The 19,427-nt window shown below is 37.9% G+C and overlaps 2 protein-coding genes across 3 annotated transcripts in view; one reads left to right on the forward strand and one right to left on the reverse strand.

Moving 5' to 3' along the window:
* Haus6 (HAUS augmin like complex subunit 6) overlaps positions 1-1,868 on the forward strand; it is a 37,668-nt gene extending 35,800 nt beyond the window's left edge. Inside the window, exon 17 of one of the 2 annotated variants that reach the window (XM_048783905.1) lies at positions 1,509-1,868. In XM_048783905.1, the coding sequence (XP_048639862.1) occupies positions 1,509-1,522 (14 nt within the window). In that variant the 3' untranslated portion in view covers positions 1,523-1,868. Of the gene's footprint in view, positions 1-441 lie in introns of both variants that reach the window. The other variant, XM_015502572.2, reaches the window with a different exon arrangement.
* Positions 1,869-5,799: 3,931 nt separating this feature from the next.
* Positions 5,800-7,448, reverse strand: Rraga (Ras related GTP binding A). The gene has a single exon (XM_015502573.1). It carries the CDS (start codon positions 7,157-7,159, stop codon positions 6,218-6,220), a length of 942 nt encoding a protein of 313 aa, XP_015358059.1. The 5' UTR covers positions 7,160-7,448; the 3' UTR covers positions 5,800-6,217.
* Positions 7,449-19,427: the final 11,979 nt, after the last annotated feature.

Genomic DNA, 19,427 nt, shown 5'->3' on the forward strand with positions numbered 1-19,427 from the left:
AAAAGTATCCTAGGAGAAATGTATTGATTTCTGGAAGTAAGGTGTTTTAATGGAAAAAAAAAAAGATAATTTTATCATAGTTTGAGTATTTTCATAAATATGAACCTTTGTTAAATTAAGGAATTTGTGATCCAAGCACAGTGGTGCATGCCTATAATCCCAGAGGTTCTGGAGACTGAGGCAGGAGAATTGCAAGTTCAAAGTCAGTCTCAGCAACTTACTGAGGCCCTAAGCAACTTCCAGGATGCTGTCTCAAAACAAAAAGGGTTGAGGATGTGGCTCAGTAGTTAAGTGCCCCTGAGTTCAGTCCCCAATATTGAAAAAGAAAAAGAACAACAACAACAACAAACCCCAAATTTGCTACTACTTGAAATCTTTCCAATTTCTTTTTCTTTATAATGTTTGTTTATCCCTTTTCTTTTTTAAAAATCAATTTTGCAGAAGAAGAAATCTTGAATAAGAGCCTTGATGTGAAGGAATTTGACTTGACAAGATGAAGCAGTATTCAGATAATTGAACAATGATGTACTTAATTGAAGCTGTGTCACAAAATAACTTATAACTTAAATACATAAATACAGGTTGGAAATGTAACACTCTTTTTCAAGGTCTAAAAAAATTCTAAATGCCTTTTAGTCTTTTATAGTGTTTTTAGGTAAGGAAAGTACGTTTGGATTTCTTTGTAGGGATGTAAGATTGAAATGTGAAGTGTTTGGAAAGCAGATGTCAAATATGGAAAGCCATTTTGATTGCTTGAATCCTGTATGCATTAAGTGAATGATAAAAGTAGTAATTGAATTTATTGTTATAATTTTGTTAATTAACATAAGGATGAGTAGTTTTTGATGTGTTTTCACTGGGTGGTTTAATATAAAAGCCACTGAATATATTCATCTTCCTTTTTATGGAAATAAGCCACTTTTTTGATTCTTTATGAAACATTCTGGTACTACCCCCCTCCCCCCAAAAGTGATAAAAATAGTGCCTTGGGATGTGTAGTGAAGATGATAAGTTTTAAGATTTCAAAAGCTCTAAGCAGGCTTCATGATTATTCAAGTAGGTTGATCCTGAGAAATGATGTTTGATGGAATCAATTACATATGATAAGTGAAGAATGGGCAGAATATATTTAGAAAAAAGGAAAAAGATGGAAGAAAATAGAAAATGACTGGACACTTAAGGGATACTTAAGTGGATTATAAATCCATTCAGTGGGTTGTATTTATATTTAGTCTATATTTAGTCTAATTTAGACTGAGAATTTAATCTTAGTTTATATTTTAACAAAAATATAAGTTAAAAATTCATTAGTTTGTTTTATTGTTGGTTTTTCTGGGGGGAGGAAAGGGAGGTACTATTTTGTATTAGTATTGATTATTTTACTTTATTGCTCAAAAATCATTAAAGTCCCCTACTGCCTGCAAAGTAGTTCCAAAATAACCTGAGAAAACAGAACTTGTCTTTAAGTAACTGGTAACTCCATTCAGTCTTCTGCCTCACTTTGTCAGATCACATCACCTAGAAATGATCTTGTCTCTGGCCTCCAAGTGAATACATGCCTTCACCTCATGAACCGGAAGGAATGGAACAGATACTGGAAAGGCAATCATCTTCAGTACTTTCTGTAGAATTCTGACACATAACCATCAAAATTTTGTCCACCAGCCCCCAAGTAATTGATAGGAGAAAAGTTGAAAGGAAGAGTTCTGAAAGTATATGGGCTATTTAATAGTTTATCTTGGACTGCTCTTTTCTTTGTCTTATCTCAGTTTGAAGATAAGTCTTTTTGTGAGAAAAAAAAAAACAGGAAAAAGCATATATGAAAGTACTTTCTTTATAGTGGATAAGAGAAAGGAAAGCTCCTCTAAGGTGCTGTCTTTATTAGTTAATATAACAAACTAGGAACTCTGCAGATCTAGTTAAAAATGAGAGATCATAGTGGAAGACTAAAGGAAATTATGTAGGAGATCTATGCCTTTAAATTTGAACTTTGTTAAAAAATTATCAGTGACCTGTTGATTTTTTTTTTTTTTTTTTGTATNTTTTTTTTTTTTTTTTTTTTTTTTTTTTTTTTTTTTTTGGTATGGGGTATTGAATCTAGGGGCCACTGAGCCACATTCCCAGCCTGTTTTTATCTTTTATTTTGAAACAGGATCTCTCTAAGTTATGTGTTTTGATGTGCTTTCACTGGGTGGTTTAATATAATAGCCACTGAATATTTTCATCTTCCTCATTAAATTGCTGAGGCTGGCTCCTGCTTCAGCCTCCGGAGCTGCTGGGATTATAGGTGTGCATCACCATTCCTGGCTTAATGGGTTTTTTGAGTAAGGAAATGACAAGGACCTGACATGACCATTCTGTAGTCTGCTTTGAGAAAATCATGTATCTGCACTTCCTAAATTAGCATCCTAAATTAGGGAGAAGTTAGGACTATTATATTAGCATCTGCCAAGTGCCAGGGCCATTGCTAGACACTTAATATGTTATTTCATTTTTATAACTGTGTAAGATAGCAATTATGCCTATTTTACAGATAATTATGCTGAAGCCAGGAAGCTTAAATGACTTGTCTGAGATGGGATTTGAGGACCAGCTGTGTTGGGAATCAGATACATTTTAAGTAATTCAGGTCTAAAACAGGAATTAGAAACTGCAATTTAAATATGCTCCTCTGGTAATGCACAGGTTCAGTAAAAAACTTGAGAACCTCTGCTAAGAAATTGTCATATTTAGCTCTGAAGTACCTTTAAGAAGCAGGCACACTAGTGTATATATACTGCTGTAAAGATAGCTAACTGATCGGAAAGCTGGAGTTCACCAATAAAGTGCAGGAGATCCTTAATTACTGAGAATCAAAAGATGAAATGTTTCTGGATGTTGTGGACTTAAAATCATATTGAGTTTTACCTGTGATAAGCTGAAAGTGTTTGACCTCCTTGTCCTTGCTGTGCAAACAACATAACAAAAGCTCAAATCTTTCATTTCTTTAAAATCATTGTACTTGCTTGTAGCTTTTTGCCTTCAGCTTCTTTACTATCCATTTTCTCCTTTTGATCATGAGGAACTGCTTTGGTCACATCATTTCCTTGCTTAAGAGCCCATTAATAGTGCATTGCTAATTCTAGATGAATTCAAATTTAAGGGCATATAAGATTTCTTACATAAATTTCCTCTAGTCCCCATTCCACTGTAATCTCCCATTTTTTTTACTGAGATGGGTGAGCATTGGTCTTTAGCAATTTTGATTCACAATTATTCTGCAGTTGGAGTATCTTACCTTCCCCTTCTATAGCTGTGTTGTAGCCTATTATTGCTATAGCTCTCTTAAGGTTCAGAACAAATCTTATTTCCACCTTGAAGGCTTAATTTGTCCTTTCCATACCTACATGCCTTATCCCCCTTCTCTGAAATCTATGGTTTATCTTGTTATTTGTTTAGTATTTCATTTAATTGTATATTACCTTTTTTGTGGTTGTATGTGCTCATTATAGCAATTATATCTATACACATACATACCTATACGTAGATGTGTGTGTGTGTATGCATCCACAAGCATACATAATACCCCAAGGACCATGTTTTGTCATTAGCAATTGTAAGTATTAAAATTGTTTGCCTCTTACTCAAAGGAATAAAAGTAATGTTGAAGAGGGCTTATGGCTTTAGCTGTATTTTTTCTTATTATTAGCTTACATAGAATGTACCTGTTCACTCTCTGCAAGACATAAAGGTATGTAAATTGATTTCTACATCAAGTTTAATCTTTAGATAATGTAATATGTCCTAATTATTATTGTTTGTGTGTGTGGACCTGGGGTTCAAACCCAGGTCCTTGCACATGCTAACCATGCACTGTACCACTGAACCTACACCATTAGCCCCTAACTACTTTAAATGTTTAAAGAGGACGGACATGTAAAGTTGCTGAACATGAAAAAGTTATCAAGCAGAATAAAGAATAATTGAAGAAGAATTTAGCTGAAAACAAAAAGTTATTTTCAAACTTTTTTCTTATCCATAAAATATGAAGTCAGTTTTTTTCTAAAGAAAAAGTGGGAATTCTTGAGACTTATATGAAAGAAAATCCTGTTTTTTCCTTACTCTGAATGTACTAAAATAAAAAATGTTTATGGACATTTTCTTCTACGTAAAAGTATTTGCTAAAGTTGAATTCTTTTTTGCACAAAATTCAGCTACATAGTTGCTCTAAAGATAACCTTTTTCCTTATTTAAACTGGCAAATCCATATCCTAAGTTAAGACTGTGAGTCCTGTGTGAGACTACTTGTAAATATGTTCAATACACTGTTATCTTTTAATAAATATTAAATATTATACTATCTGTCTGGAATTTCCTGTATAATATCAAAAAGAACCATGCCTTGCAAACTGTAAAATGATTATGTACAAAAGTAACATTAACAACTTGATCAGCAACATAGAGTGATTCAGGTTAAAAGAATATTTTGTTACTGTCATTTTAATGACTAGACTTACTACATAAAGTTTTTTTTTTTTGGTACCAGGGATTGAACCCAGGAGTGCTTAACCACTGAGCCACATTCCCAACTCTTTTAATTTTTTTAAAATTATGAGCTAGGGTCTAAGTTGCTGAGGCTGGCTCTGAATTTTTGACCCTCCTGCCTCAGCCTCCTGAGCTGCTGGGCACATGGCTATAATCCCAGCAGTATTTTAAAATGATTTTAAGTTTTCTCATGAGATCTTTGTTATTGCCAATGGCTGTAATTAGGTGATTTTTATATCCTAGATCTTCACTTTTTACTCTTCATGGGTAAGAACCCTGTCATCACATCTGGTACTACAGGGTTTAATACATGTTAATTAACTTTATAAAGTCTTGAAAATTCTAAAGCCCTGTCACTTATTTATTCTTTATGAAGCTATTGCCTCATGTAAAACAAGGCAGCTTGGAGTTATCAGTGGTCTTTTGGCTCTAAAATACTTAAGATTTCATATAAAATAATCTACAAAACAGCCATTACTAAACTGTAGTGGGACATTTTAGGTCTGTTTTCGATTTCAGTAGAACATATTGCTTATTCAAATTAGTAACTTCTATTTTTGCTTGAAAGCAGGCAATCTAAGAATGTTTGAATATCATCTCAATTTTAGTAGATGAGAAAGCTGTTATGATCTTAATCAAGGTCTCCCAGCCCCCCACCCAACCATTATACTCCACCATTAGGACAGAAGTTAAACATCCTTGCTTTAAGGTGATTATTACTTCATATAATTCTGAATTTACATGCTTAAGTGACTTCTTTCAAGGAATAGTTTTACTGGCTGATCAAAACTATTCACATTTGAATTTATCTAGAAATTGGATAACAGTAATACCTCATAGACTGTGAGGTTAAGATAAATGCCCATCAAATATTAATACCTGGCATTTAGGCTCAAATATTCAGCTAGATTTCAGAGTATTTTGGGAGGAATTAGCCTAGTAGATAGTAATGGTAGCTAACACAATAGTACTGAGTATGTTAGGCATCATTCTGAATGTTTTGTGTTAATTCAATCCTTTCCTATAAAAGTGGTATTGTCTACATTTCATAAATGAAGAAACAAGCACAGTGAAATTATGGCTCTCTCTTAAGTTCTTAGAGTTAGTATGTGAAAGGCCCTGAATTCTAATTCAAGTGTTTTAGCTCCAGAGTCCATATTCAGTAAACAATAGGGGTTAATCTCACAAAATTAAGTTTTCCAGTTAAGCAATACTTGAGGGCAATCAGAATCTTTAGTTTCTACACACTTTCAAATTATTTCAAATAAGACCATGTTTTAAATTGCTAAGTTAATGTTTATTCATGATTGAAGCCAAGAAGAATTTATAAATGCATTTTAATACCTTGCTGATAAAATAGGAACATTCCATCTTTGCAATCTGATAATACAGGAGGATATTGGTAAAGGCTTTGATGGGCTTATCTATTATAACCAGGTATCAGAACATACACAAACCACCTACTTTAGTGTTACACTGTACCAACTTTTCATAAAGGCCATCTTGAAGCTCTACTGGATAGCTGAGTAAATAGTGTCCAATGTTTAAAGACTAGGGAACAGGGAAGAGATGTAGTAGTAAGCAGCACACATTTCAAAGCCCACTTTTAAGCACACGACATTATGAATATTAACAACAAAGGATGCAAAAAAAAAAGTAATTCAGCATTTTCATAAAGAGCATTTGGCAATATTCAACGCATGAGGAGACTGTGCTTGGGGCCATCCACTCTCTCTAGCTTCTCAAAGTGTTTCCTGGCATTGCGAATGTTGATCAGAGTAGCTGCAGAGGGGATGGATGGATCCGACATAACCACCATCACATATGTATTTGATGTGAAGATGTCGATGAAAGCAGCGAAGTTAGAATTCCTAACTTCCATGCTCTGGAAAGACGCGGCCAATTTACTGCAGCTTAGCTTGAACTGCTTAATGATGTTGCTGATCTTCTCAAACCGGTGGACGTCACGCTGCTCTTTGCACTGGTAATGGGAAATCACCAAGAACGTAGCTCTCTCGAACAGCAGAACTTCATCAGCCTCAATAATTTGGGCAAAATTCCTTAGGTTCATTTCCAGCTGCTGAACGTTGGGAATAAGCTGATAGACGATACTGGACCAGGCTTTGTAGAGCGTTTCATCCCAGATGGATGTTCGAAAACAAGCGCACTCCAGTGGGCGAGATAAACGCCTCAGGTCTTCCTCTCGCTCTTTAAAAATCAGGTCACGCTGATCCTCCTGAACTAGATCCATTTTGTGCACCAGGCAGAAGATTTTGGCATCAGGTGAGTTCTGGAGGATGGCCTCCAGACATGACTGATAATAATGCATGTCCTTTTCCAGTTCGCGGCTCTCTACATCAAACACGTAAATCAAAACCTCGACATTACGAAAGATGTTATCTCGCTGGCTGGTGAAGTAATTTTCCATAAAGGTGTCCTGACCGCCACAGTCCCACAGGTTCAGCACCAGATTCCCCAGGAATCGGACGTGAGAGTGCTCCACATCAATGGTGGCACCCAGGCGCCTGGTATCGCGAGCGATATAATTTGCAAAGATAATGGACCTCATGCTGGTCTTCCCCGACCCGCTTTTCCCCATCAACAGCACCTTTTTCTTCATGGCTGTATTTGGCATCACCCGCCGGAGCCGCCGCGGACTGGGCCTGAGAGCGCGGCCTAACTGCAGCACCGAGGAAGGGTTGGGGAGGGAGCTCCGCAGGCTGCGCTACCGCTCGCACCGATGTATAGATGTGCAGTCGGAGAAGCCGAGAGCGCGAGCTCGGGGCTGGAAAGGCTGCAGTAGGGTATCTCTTCCTTAGAGGAGAGCGCCTGGGGCGGACCGCGGCAATCGCTAGAGAGAATTGCTCGTCTTCCAGAGAGAGGAGACGTTGCGTCCCTGCCACCACCCACTTCCCGCGGAGATATCGCGAGCGTTCCGCGCTCCTGCCACCACCCACTTCCGGCGTCGGTATCGCGCGAACCCTACGCTTTGCGGAATCTCCGGTGGAACTCATCAGTAAAATGAAACCAAGCATGGGCGACGGGAGATATAAAATGGAAGGGAAAAAACCAAGGCTACTGTTTTGTTCTATTTAAGCTGGGTTTAGGCTTGCAAGAAGTACGTTTGTGATCGGTGGAAAGAATGCTGCCCCCCTGGTGGCTCAAACTCCTCCACTCACAGTCACCTTGCCTTAAAGCGAGAGGTACTGTGGGCATTGGCAGCGGACAGCTGAAGTGGAGTGAAGCCCTAACTTCTCAGATCACCTGGGCAGGGCGAATGGGAACTGTGAAGTTGAGAAGGAGATTTCGAGAAATTAAACGATTTCCCAGTGCTACACTGCTAGATGGTAGTACATATCTACTGGGAGACATCCTGACTCCTAGTTAAGTGTTTTTTCCCACTTCCAGGCAAGTTTCTTTCTCACATTTGATTTTCCTGTAATCTCAGACTTTGTAATCAGAATTCCAAAGCTCGAGGGGACTGTCGTGTGGAACACCAACCTCACAATAACCTGGTCACAATAACCGTGTGAATAAGTAACTCTTAGTTAGAAAGTCAAAGCTTAGAGAAGTCCAATAACTCCAAATCACACAGATTTTAAATGAAAGGGAATTTGGATTCATATAGTCCAGCTGCAGAGTTTGGTTGCCTAACAATAGGCCACATTGCCTTCCTAAAAATGAAGTTCTACTTTTGGTCTTCATGTAGATAAATGAATTAGTGCCATTCGGTATTATTCAGAGAATGAATCAGTACCATCAGAATATTGAGCCTCTTTAAGTTAGGATACTTCATACCTACCATAACACCCTTTTCAGATTGTATGCTATACAAGTGTAGGTATCCCATTCTTCCAGTCATTCAAAAAATATTTTTGGTGCCTACTATATGTAGGTCACTCAGTTAATATGTGCAGGGAAAAAAAGTTGGAAATTGTCCTTGATTTTTTAAATGTAAATAAAGCCTGCAGTTAATGAAAAAATAGTGTATGAAAAATCTTTCAATACATTCGAATTCAGTTTCACCTCCTGGGTGACAATTCTTCAGAACTTTTGAATCTACTGCATAGGTACTCTGAATGTTCTCTGTCATTCTGGGGTTTCTTTTTTAAGTTGGGTGCCCTTTTTTCCCTGATCCCATGCCTTTCTCACTTTTGGCTCATTAACTTATTTGGTGGAACATGTTTTCCAATAGTTTCCTGATAAAAAGTATGAGAGCAGGCTGAGCACAGCCACTTAGAAGGCTGAAGCAGGAGGATTGCAAGTTTTGAGACCAGCCTCTTCAACTTAGCAAGACCCTGTCTCAAAAAGAGCTGAGGATGTAGATAAATGGTAGAGCACTCCTAAATTCAAACCCCAGTACCAAGGTGGGGTCATGGGATGTGAGGGCAGTACATATTTCAAGACATGCCTGTCTGAAAATGTGTTTGCTTTTACCCTCACATTCGATTGGACATAATCCGCTCCCTTGTCTTGGAGGCCTTAATCCATGTCTTTTAGCTTCTAAGTCTGATGGCTGCTTGTTTGTATTTGACCTTTTTTTTTTTTTTCTTTCTAAAAACTTGTTCAGTTTTCTTATTATCTGGTGTCCTGAAAATGACAGTTGTAATTGTGAATCCCTAATTTTCATTGTGTTGGACCTCCAAAATGTGGAACTGGAGAGGGAATCAAATTGCTTCTTAAACATCTTCAATCATTTATCTTGTTTATAGTGCAAGTTTTTACCTGACTGATGCTGTCAATTCTTGAACCCTTAGGAGGATTCTGTGGTAAAACTCTTCTACTTGGCTTTTTCCACTAATGGCTAAAGATTCAGCTTTGTTGAGTAAGCTGTCAGTTATTCTTCCTAGTGTTTTTCTGCTTCTAAAAATTTGATTTTATCCCAGCAGTTTGGGAGGCTGAGGCAGGAGGATTGCGAGTTCAAACCCAGGCTCAGAAACAGGGAGGCACTTAGCATCTTGGTGAGACCTTTCTCTAAACAAAATACAAAATAGGGCTGGGGATGTGACTCTGTGGTCAAGTGCCCCTGAGTTCAATTCCCAGTACCCCGTGGAATAAACAATTTGATTTTATTATTTCTAAATTCCATCTTTGTATTTACCCTCTTATCCCATTACTCTTATTTGAGTGGGATATAGAAGGATAAATGCATCTGTTTGCTCTACTGCTTTATTTGAAAATCATAGAGAAATCTTGAACTAAAATATTCATAATAATAATTAATAATTTATGATATTGGAAGGGACTTTATGCAAGGATTTTTTTCAGTAGGGGGATGGAACTCAGGGTCTCATGAATGCTAGGCAAGTGTTCTACCACTTTCTTTATCCCCAGGCCAAGGAATTTTTAAAGAGTAAAAGCTCTATTGAGTATCATTTTACATAAGTATAGAGTTCAACCATCACAATTAGGTTTTAGGATATTTCCATCACCTCCAAAATTCCCTTATCCTAATTTGCATTCAATCTCTGCTCTGATCCCAAGACTAATCTGCTTTCTGTCTATATAGATTTGCTTCTTCTAGAAATTTTATGCAAATGGTTGTATTTTGGCTTCTTTCCCTTAGCATGAAGTTTTTGAGGTCCATAAATACTGCAGCATGTATTAATTCTTTTTAATTGTTGAATAGTATTAACATTATTTAACTGTACACTACCACATTTTGTCAATTCACCAGATTATGGAAAGTAGGATTGTTTCAGTTCTCAGGCTATTATGAATAATACTACTATGTAACATTCATATTCAAGTTTGTGTGTGGATATATCACTCATTTTACTTGGATAAATACCCAGGAGTGGAATGGATGGGTCATCTGGTAAATATATGTTTAACTGTTTAGGAAACGGCCAACATGTTTTCTAAAATGGCTGTTATTTACATTTACATTTTACACTCCCTAATAGCAATATATGAGGACTCCACTTTTTCATATTCTGGGCAAAAAGTTTGAATTATTGTCATTCTGGTTACAATTTATGTATCTTTAGTGATTATTGAGTTATGCATTGTGTTGGGGTCTTAAAGACCACCCTCAGGTTTATGACTTGCTAGGGGGACTTACAGAACTCACCATATAGAAATATTTACAGCTAAAATTGACAATAGTGAAAGAATTTATGGTGAAATCAGCAAAGGGAAAAAGCACATGGGGAAATGTTTGGAAGAAACCAGGTGATAGCTTCCAAGATTCCTCCCAATGGAATCTTACAAGGTGTGCTTAATTCATGGAACAAATGAAATGTGAAATCTTGATCTCATTAGTTCCCAGGGGTTTTATGGGGGACAGTCATAGAGGCACAATCTGCCTATCATGTACCTAAATTCCAGATTCCTAGAAGGAAAGCAGATGTTCAGCATGAACCATGATATTTGTAACAAATATTCTAGGCGCAGTGAGCATTTCCTGCAGAGAAAGAACTCTCCCCAAGCAGGTATTCCAAGCATAGCAGTTTCTGGATTGCTATGTTAAATATTTTCTGTACAAGTATTTTTTCATGTGCTTATTAGGCATCCATCTATTTTTCTTTAATGAAGTATCTATTAAAATCTTTTGCACTTGGGTTGTGTTATTATTATGAGTTGTAAGAGTTCTTTATATTTTTGATACAAGTCCTTTATCAGATAGCTGATTGGCAAGTATTTTTTGGTCTGTACTTGTCTTCCCATTCTCTTAACAATATCTTTTTTTTTTTTTTTTTTAGAGAGAGAGAGAGAGAGAGAGAGAGAATTTTTAAATATTTATTTATTTTTTAGTTTTCGGTGGACACAACATCTTTCTTTGTATGTGGTGCTGAGGATTGAACGGGGGCCGCACGCATGCCAGGCGAGCGCGCTACCACTTGAGCCACATCCCCAGCCCTTAACTATATCTTTTAAAGAGTAAATTATGCCAGGAGAGGTGGTGCACACCCATAATCCCAGTGCCTCCGGAGGCTGAGGCAGAAGGATCTAGAGTTCAAAGCCAGTCTCAGCAAAAGTGAGGCACTAAGCAACTCATTGAGACCCTGTTTCTAAATAAAATACAAAACAGGGCTGAGGATGTTGCTTAGTGGTTGAGCGTTTTTGAGTTCAATCCCTGGTACCAGAAAAAAAAAAAAAAAGAGAAAGTTATGAGATTTAATTAAGTCTGATATATTTATTTTTATGGATCATGATTTTAGTGTACATCTAAGATATCTGTGTTGTACATTTAAGTCTATAACGCATTTTGAGTTAATTTGTGTATGATGTGATATCAATGTTTAAGTTCTTTTTAATTTTTCCTAGAATTTGGCTGTCTGATTATTCCAGCATCTTTTGTTGAAAAAAATCATCCTTTCCTTAGTGAATTACCTTGCTACCTTTGCTGAAAACCACTTGGCCATGAATGTACAAGTTTAATTATGGACTTTTCTCTTTCTTTTTTTTTTAAATGTAAGTATTTTTTAATACATTTTTTTTAGGTGTAGTTGGACACAACACAATACCTTTACTTTTTATGTGGTGCTGAGGATCGAACCCAGGCCCCATCAGTGCTAGGCACGCTCGCTGAGCCACAGTCCCAGCCCCGACACTTTTCTCTTTCATTGATCTGTATGTCCATTTTTATGCCCTTATCCCACTGTCTTGATTAATAGTCTTGATAGTAAGTTTGAAATTGGGTAGTTGAAGCACATTTTTATTTGTTCATTTTTGGAAATGGCTATTTTTAGGGTCAGCATGTCAATTTCCATGAAAAAAGCTTACTGGAATTCTGAGAGATTTTATTTACTGTATAAATTAATTTAGAGATGATTATTTTCTTAGCAATATTGAATTTTTGGTCTACGAACATGTATACATCTCTCCATTCATTTAGATCTTCTTTAATTTCTCTCAGAAATGTTTTGTTGTTATTCATTGTATTTATTATGTTAGTTTTTTTTTTTTGGTATTGGGGATTGAACTCAGGGGCATTCAACCATAAAGCCACATCCCCAGTCCTATTTTGTATTGTATTTAGAGACAGGGTCTCACTGAGTTGCTTAGTGCCTCACCTTTGCTAAGGCTGGCTTGAGATCCTCCTGTCTCAGCCTCCTGAGCCTCTGGGGTTACAGGAATGCACCACTGCACCTGGCTAGACTTTTTTAATGGGCTGAAGATTGAACCCAGGGTCTTGTATATTATAGGTAAGTGTTATTATCACTGAGTGTTTTTAAACATTTTTAAATTGATTTTAATTAGTTATACATGATAGTAGGATGCAGTTATGCACTTTGATATATCATACATAGATGGGATATAATTTCTCATTTTTTCTGGGTGTACATGTTGCAGAATCATATTGGTCATGTAGTTACATATATACATACAGTAATAATGTCTGTTTCATTCTGCTATGTTTCCTATCCCCACATCCCCTCCCCCACCTTCCCATTACTTCCCTTTACCTGATCTAAGGTAACACTATTCTTCCCTAATGCCCCTGCCTTATTGTGAACCATCATCTGCATATTAGAGAAAACATTTGGCCTTTGATTTTGTGGGATTGGCTTATTTTGCTTAGCATGATATTCTCCAACTCCCACCATTTACTGCAAATGCCATAATTTTATTCTTCTTTAATGCTGAGTAATATTCCATTGAGTATATATACCATATTTTCTTTATCCATTCATCTATTGAGGGACACCTAGATTGGTTCCATAATCTAGCTATTGTGAATTGAGCTGCTATAAACATTGATGTGGCTGCATCACTATAGTATGCTGATTTTAAGTCCTTTGGGTATAAACCAAGGAGTGGGATAGATCACTGAGTTTTATGCCTACATGTGTTCTTAAGTATTTTATTCATTTTGATGCTACTGTGAGTCAAATTATGTTAACTTTGGGATTGTTTGTTGCTAGTATACAGAAATACAATTATTTTTGTATATTGGTCTTGCATCCTCTGCAACCTTGCTTGACTCATGTTTTTAGTTTTAGCTTTTTCCAAAAATAGGTTTCTTAGAAACTTCTACATAAAGAATCATGTCATATGCAAATAAAGATAGTTGTTGTCTTTCTTTCCATCTGTGCCTTTAATTTCTTTCTTTTTTATTCCACTGATGAGAATCTCCTACGGGGTGTTGAATATAAGTGGGAAGAGAAGACATCTAGTCTTGTTCTTCATTCATATCAAAGGGAAAAGCATTCAGCCTTTCACCTCTAAGTGTGATAGTTGCAGCTTTTTTAATGCTATCCTTTATCAAGTTGTGGAAATTCCCTTTTCCTAATCTGTTGAGAATTTTTACAAAGAATGAGTACTGGATTTTGTAAAATGCTATTTCTGAATCTATTGAGATTTAGTAGTTTTTATTTTTTAGTCTTATGATGCAGTGTATTACATTAATTGATTTTGCCTATGTTAAAACCACTTTGTATTCTTGACCTCTTTTGGTCATCATGTATAGTCCTTTTTATATATTGCTGGCTTGAGTTTGCTAACTTCTTTCTTTTTTTTTAATTAGGTCTTTATGTTTATACATAGTAGTTCAGTTCATCCTGACAAACTCAGACATGCATGGGAGTTTGCTAACTTTTAAAAAGGATTTTCTGAGGCAGCAACTTGTCTTGTGAAGTGAATATGTCAAACAAAAAAAAAAAAATAGAAAAAAAAGGATTTTCACATTTATATTCTTGAGGCATGTCAGTCTATAGTTTTCATGTGACAATATATTTTAGCTTTGGAATCAGAGTATTAGTGTCCTCATAGAATGAATTGGGAAGTATTTCTTCTTCCTCTGCTTTCTCAGAGATTATGTAGGATTGGTATTTCTTTCTTAAATGTTTAATAGAATTTAGCAAGTCTCCCTACTTTTTTCTTCTTAACACTTATTATTTATTAATGATACACTTAGGTACTATTTTTTTTTTCTGATCTTCTCTCTAGACAAGGTTCCATGAGGACATTGACTCTTGTATCCATTATTCAGTACAGTGCCGAGTTTATCATGGGTGATCTAATATGTAGAATGAATGAATGTTGGAGGGGTAGAAGTATTAATTTGTGTGACAGTGGGATAGACTGCTATTGATGTCAGTGAAGATTAGCTATTCTAAATAGTTAGGGATGCTAGAAAGACAATGTTTGCTAAAAGTGCTTTGTGCCCAAAGGAATAAGTATAATTTTTTAAAAACATTGTTTTTAAAAGAGCAGCTTTTTATATGGTGGACAATAATGAATTTGGGATTATGTGGGTTATAAGGCCACAGAAAAACAATTGTGCAGTTCCACTGAAAAATTTACTGAATAATTTTTTTTTTGGAAAGTATTAAATATACAAAGATAGCCATATTAAGATGTGATTTTTTTTTTCAGAGCTGGGGATTGAATCCAGGTCCATGCTAGGCAAATGCTGTAGCACTGAGCCAAATCCCCAGCCATAAAAGTTAAATTAAAAATAATACTGTTTGTAGTGGTCACAAAAATCTCCAACTTACCCATTCTTTCTTTTATTCGTTTTTTTTTTTTTTTTGTGGTGCTGGTGATTGAATCCAGGGCCTTGTACATGCAAGGCAAGCACTCTACCAACTGAGCTATATTCCTAGCCCCCATTCTTTCTTTTTGCCCTTTTCTTGGTAGAAGAAGTTTGCAAAGAAATACCAGTGTATGTCTTGAGTCTAAGATCTAGTACTCATTAACTGTGATTTTTCATTTACCTCCCAGCTTCAGTATTTTGATTTGTAATACGGGCATGATAGGTTCATGTCAGTTTTAAGAGATAAATAAAACAGCATATAGGAAAGACTCCAGAAAGGTTTTTTGGACTAACAACTGACAATAGTTTAGATCTGGGAAATTTGGGCAGTAAGGTTAGGGAGGTGTTTAGATGGTTTAGTGTAGTGTTGGCTGGACATTACAAAACTTGGGCAGTAAGTGTAACAAGGCAGAGTGAGGTTGTCCTACTGTCTAGTGCTAGCTTTGTAGATATTGTTGGAGCTAATACCCAACATCTTCTTTCAAGATCTCCACCCATTGTAGAGGGCATTTTTTTTTAAATTAGAAAAATTTAAAAATTCTTATTGAGGGCATGGTTGTTGACAAGGCAACATCCACTGGGGTGGTTTGAACACAAGGGGGTACAAATGGGCTTCCTTCTGCTGGAAGATTTATTGATAATATTTAGGCAGCTGTGAAGAGAAGGCTGGCATCCAGGACTGTAGTTCCTCTGTAAAGACCTCATTATGTACCTGTCTATGGAAATGGACAGCACTGAAGGCTTTACTTTGGCTTCCACCTCTCTCTCTTCTCCACCTCTCACTTTTATTCTTGCCTTTAGAGTTCTAGTCTCCTACCAGGAAGATAAAGAGTAGCTTCACTATTCTTACAAATGATCAGTAAGCTTTGCTCCTGACTTTCTAGAGCTGGGATTGGAAAACTTTTTCTGTAAAAAGTCAGATAGTAAATAATTTACCTTCTGTAAATAATTTGACTAAGAGACCAAATTAGGAGTGTTTCCATGGAATTTTTAACAAAAATAAAAAATTTATTTATTGACACTGAAATATGAATTTTATATAAGTGCCATGTAATGTTAATGTGGTGTCCACTTTTAAAGTGAAAACCATTCTTAGCTCACAGGCCACACAAAAACAGATGATCAAGCCAGGGCGTAGTGGCCCACACCTATAATTCCAGAGGCTTGGGAGGCTGAGACAGGAGGATTGCAAGTTCAAAGCCAGCCTCAGCAACAGCAAGGTGCTATGCAACTTAGTGAGACTCTGTCTAAATAAAAATACAAAATAGGGCTGGGGTTGTGGCTCAGTGGTTGAGTGCCCCAAAATTCAATCCTGGATACTCCTCCCCCCCCCCCCAAAAAAAAAAAACAACAAAAACCAGGTGATCAACTGAATTTTACCTGTAGGCATTAGTTTGCTGACCTCTGTTATAGTGTCTACTGTGGAAGAAAAAGCAAAACAACAATAACAACAACACACCTCCCAAACTCTTTTGAATACTGTGTTCTGCACTCCAAGGTGTTTCACTTGTTTATAAAATAAGTGGAAAGAATTAGGAAGTGTGGGGAAGAAAATCAAGCATAAAGATTGTCAATACTTTAGGCTTCCATTTTCATAAGCAAGAAACTTCAGTGTTTAAATCCAAACATCCTACCAGAGCATGTCTCTAGTGCCTCTTGAACTTGCATGATCATAACCACCTGACTTCTTCTCAAAACTAGATTTCCAAACTAGAGGTTTTATCTCTGGGCAGAAATCTGTAGTCGTTCTCAGGACCAGGTAACTTGAAAAACCCCGTCCTAGGAGAAGGCAGGCCAGAGAAGGTGAACAACCTCTAAAGCTGTGATCTTTACAGTGTATTCTGTGTTCCAGCAGCATCAGCATTATTTGTATACTTGTAAGAAATGAAAATTATCCCCAGCCCCAGCCCTACTGAAGAAGAAACTTTGAGGGTGGAGTAGGTGATCTGGTTTCTATCAAGGCAGGTGGTTCTGATGCTCACTAAAATTTGAGAAGCACTCCTCTAAGGCATCAGTATTAGCACCTGGAGAAGTGATTATGCACCCCCGTGAGCAATAAAGGTCTGGCACTCTTAAACTGCTTTGTTTTTAAGAAAGAGCAATACTAACCCACACCTCAGGGGGAAGGCTAGATTTCACAGGAAGATCTGGAAATGGCATTCAAGGCTTGACCTCTGGCAGTCCAGGGATGGGTTTCCATGAGAAGGGACATCATGCATCCTAGAAAATAGAAAGTGTTACCCAATGTGCTGCTGTGGAGTTTTCAGCTTTTTTCGCACATGAGACCATGGCACCTGCTGCCTTTGGAATCCATGAGCTTTCCAAATGGTTCATCGTGTCCTCCATCTATCTTCAAGGTCCACTGCCTTGTGCCTGTGCAGGGAGGCACTGGGAACTTCCAGTAGGACCAGAGGCCCAGCAGCTCTTGTGAGATCATTGGTGCCCCAAGGTACTCCCCTTCTGGCCCTGCGGACGTCACAGAGGACTCTGGGTCCTGGGTCCTGCGGCTTCCACCGGGCCGGCCAGCCAGCCACTGCAAATGCGTGGGTGGGTCCCGGAAGCAGATGCGGGGCGACAGCCTGCAGGAGGTCACCCAGGCTTGTGCATTGTCCATGCTACGTGCTGCTCAGTCACTCAAAGCCAGCTTCCAGACGACAGAACTTTGCAAAACGGCCGCAGAAGTCTTCTTTTGAGCAAATTTTTAGAACATCTGCCAAAGCCCCGGAAACTTGGCCAGTCCCCTGCCGTCGAGTTGGGGTCCACCAGGAGGCTGCAGCTGGGCATGCTCTGAGGGGACATCAGGGCATCCGGGATGGCCCCTATGAAGAGGAAGTGCATTTGTGACCTGTGCTGCTGCGGGTAAGGTAGTTCTGCCTGGGCAAAGCTGGGAGCGCCTGGATTTTCCAAGCGAGGCCCCTTTCCTGGAAGGTAGGCCAGGGCCTCACACTGCTGCTTAGGTGAGGCCCCAACACAGTGCATTGGTCCACTTGTAACGTTCATCAGGCAGCACTGTTGTCAACAAGCATTTAATACACTGTGTCAAATCAGTCCGTGTGGCTGTTATCTGGGCCTTTTTCCTGCGTTCCTTCACTTTAGAACTTACGGGAAGGTCAAGAATGGCTACACCTCTGAACAGTTTATACTCCCTTTCCCCAGTGCAGAAAGTGACAGACAAGAATAGAAAACTCCTGGGCAGATTGGGACCAGCAGACTTACTTCTCATGTTGTAATCCCTCCACTTTTTTTTTTTTTGTAATAGTGGGAATTGAACTCAGGGCACTTTACCACTGAGTTATAGTCCCGTCCTTTTATTTTATTTTTGAGACAGGTTCTGGCTAAGTGGTTGAGGTTGGTTGCAAATTTAGGATCCTCCTGCTTCAGCCTCCCAAGTCCCATCTTATAATTCTTTAAGAAAGAGATGGGATAAGGAAGAGAATTCCTTTCATGTAACTAAATTTCTCAAGAGAAATTGTTACTTTGGCAGAGAAGTTTAAGGTATTTGTAAAACTTGTTTCTACATTGTATAGAGCTGAACAAGACTAATGAAGGGAAATTACTTTTTCATAGTTTTGTCCTTGACCAGTTAGGTTTCTCCCCTACAGTTTTCATTAAGGACCATGCAGAGGTGAAACATGGCAGAAGCAGAAGGCCCTAGGGAGAAATGGTGGGCTTACCAATTGTAACATGTTACAGAAAAAAGAAAAAAAAAGTATCAATAGTAGGGATATTTAAAGGGCATTGTAAAAACTGGGTTAGGGTGTCTGGCATCAATGAATGGTTCTTATGTTGGTCAACTTTTTGGTGCTGTGACCAAAATACATGACAAGAACAACTTATAGGAGGAAAAGATTTTTTTTTTCTTACAGTTTTAGAGATTCTGGGCCTAGGGCAGGAAGAACATCATGGTAGAAGAGCATGGTAGAGAAAAGCTGCTTAGTTCATGGCAGCCAGGAGAGCAAGAGGGATAAGGAGAAAAGCCAAGGACAAAATATCATCCTTAAAGCATACCCTCAGTGACTGACTTCCTGCAGCCTCACCTCACCTGCCTACAGTTACCACCAAGTACAGTAGTCCTCTAGAATGATTAATTTGCTGATTGGGTTACAGCTTTCATAATCTCATAATTTCATCTCTGAACATTCCTATATTGTCTCACAGAAGCTTTTGGGGGATACCTGTTATCCAAACCATAACAGTTCTCAACCCTGGCTGCTCTTTAGAATCTCCTGGGGAAGCTGCAAAAGTATACCAGTTGCCCAGGCTGTTTAAATCAGTGATCTCTGAGGACAGCCCCATAGCAGCCCGACCATTCCCAAGATTGGAAACTACTGATTTCTATCACATTCAGACATGGGTCTTGCTTTTAAGCTTTGTTAGGTGGAACCACACCAGTGTCTAGTCTAGGACTGATTTTTCAAAC

The sequence above is a fragment of the Marmota marmota genome, unplaced genomic scaffold (assembly GCF_001458135.2).
Source record: "Marmota marmota marmota unplaced genomic scaffold, marMar, whole genome shotgun sequence".
Classification (NCBI taxonomy): Eukaryota; Metazoa; Chordata; class Mammalia; order Rodentia; family Sciuridae; genus Marmota; species Marmota marmota.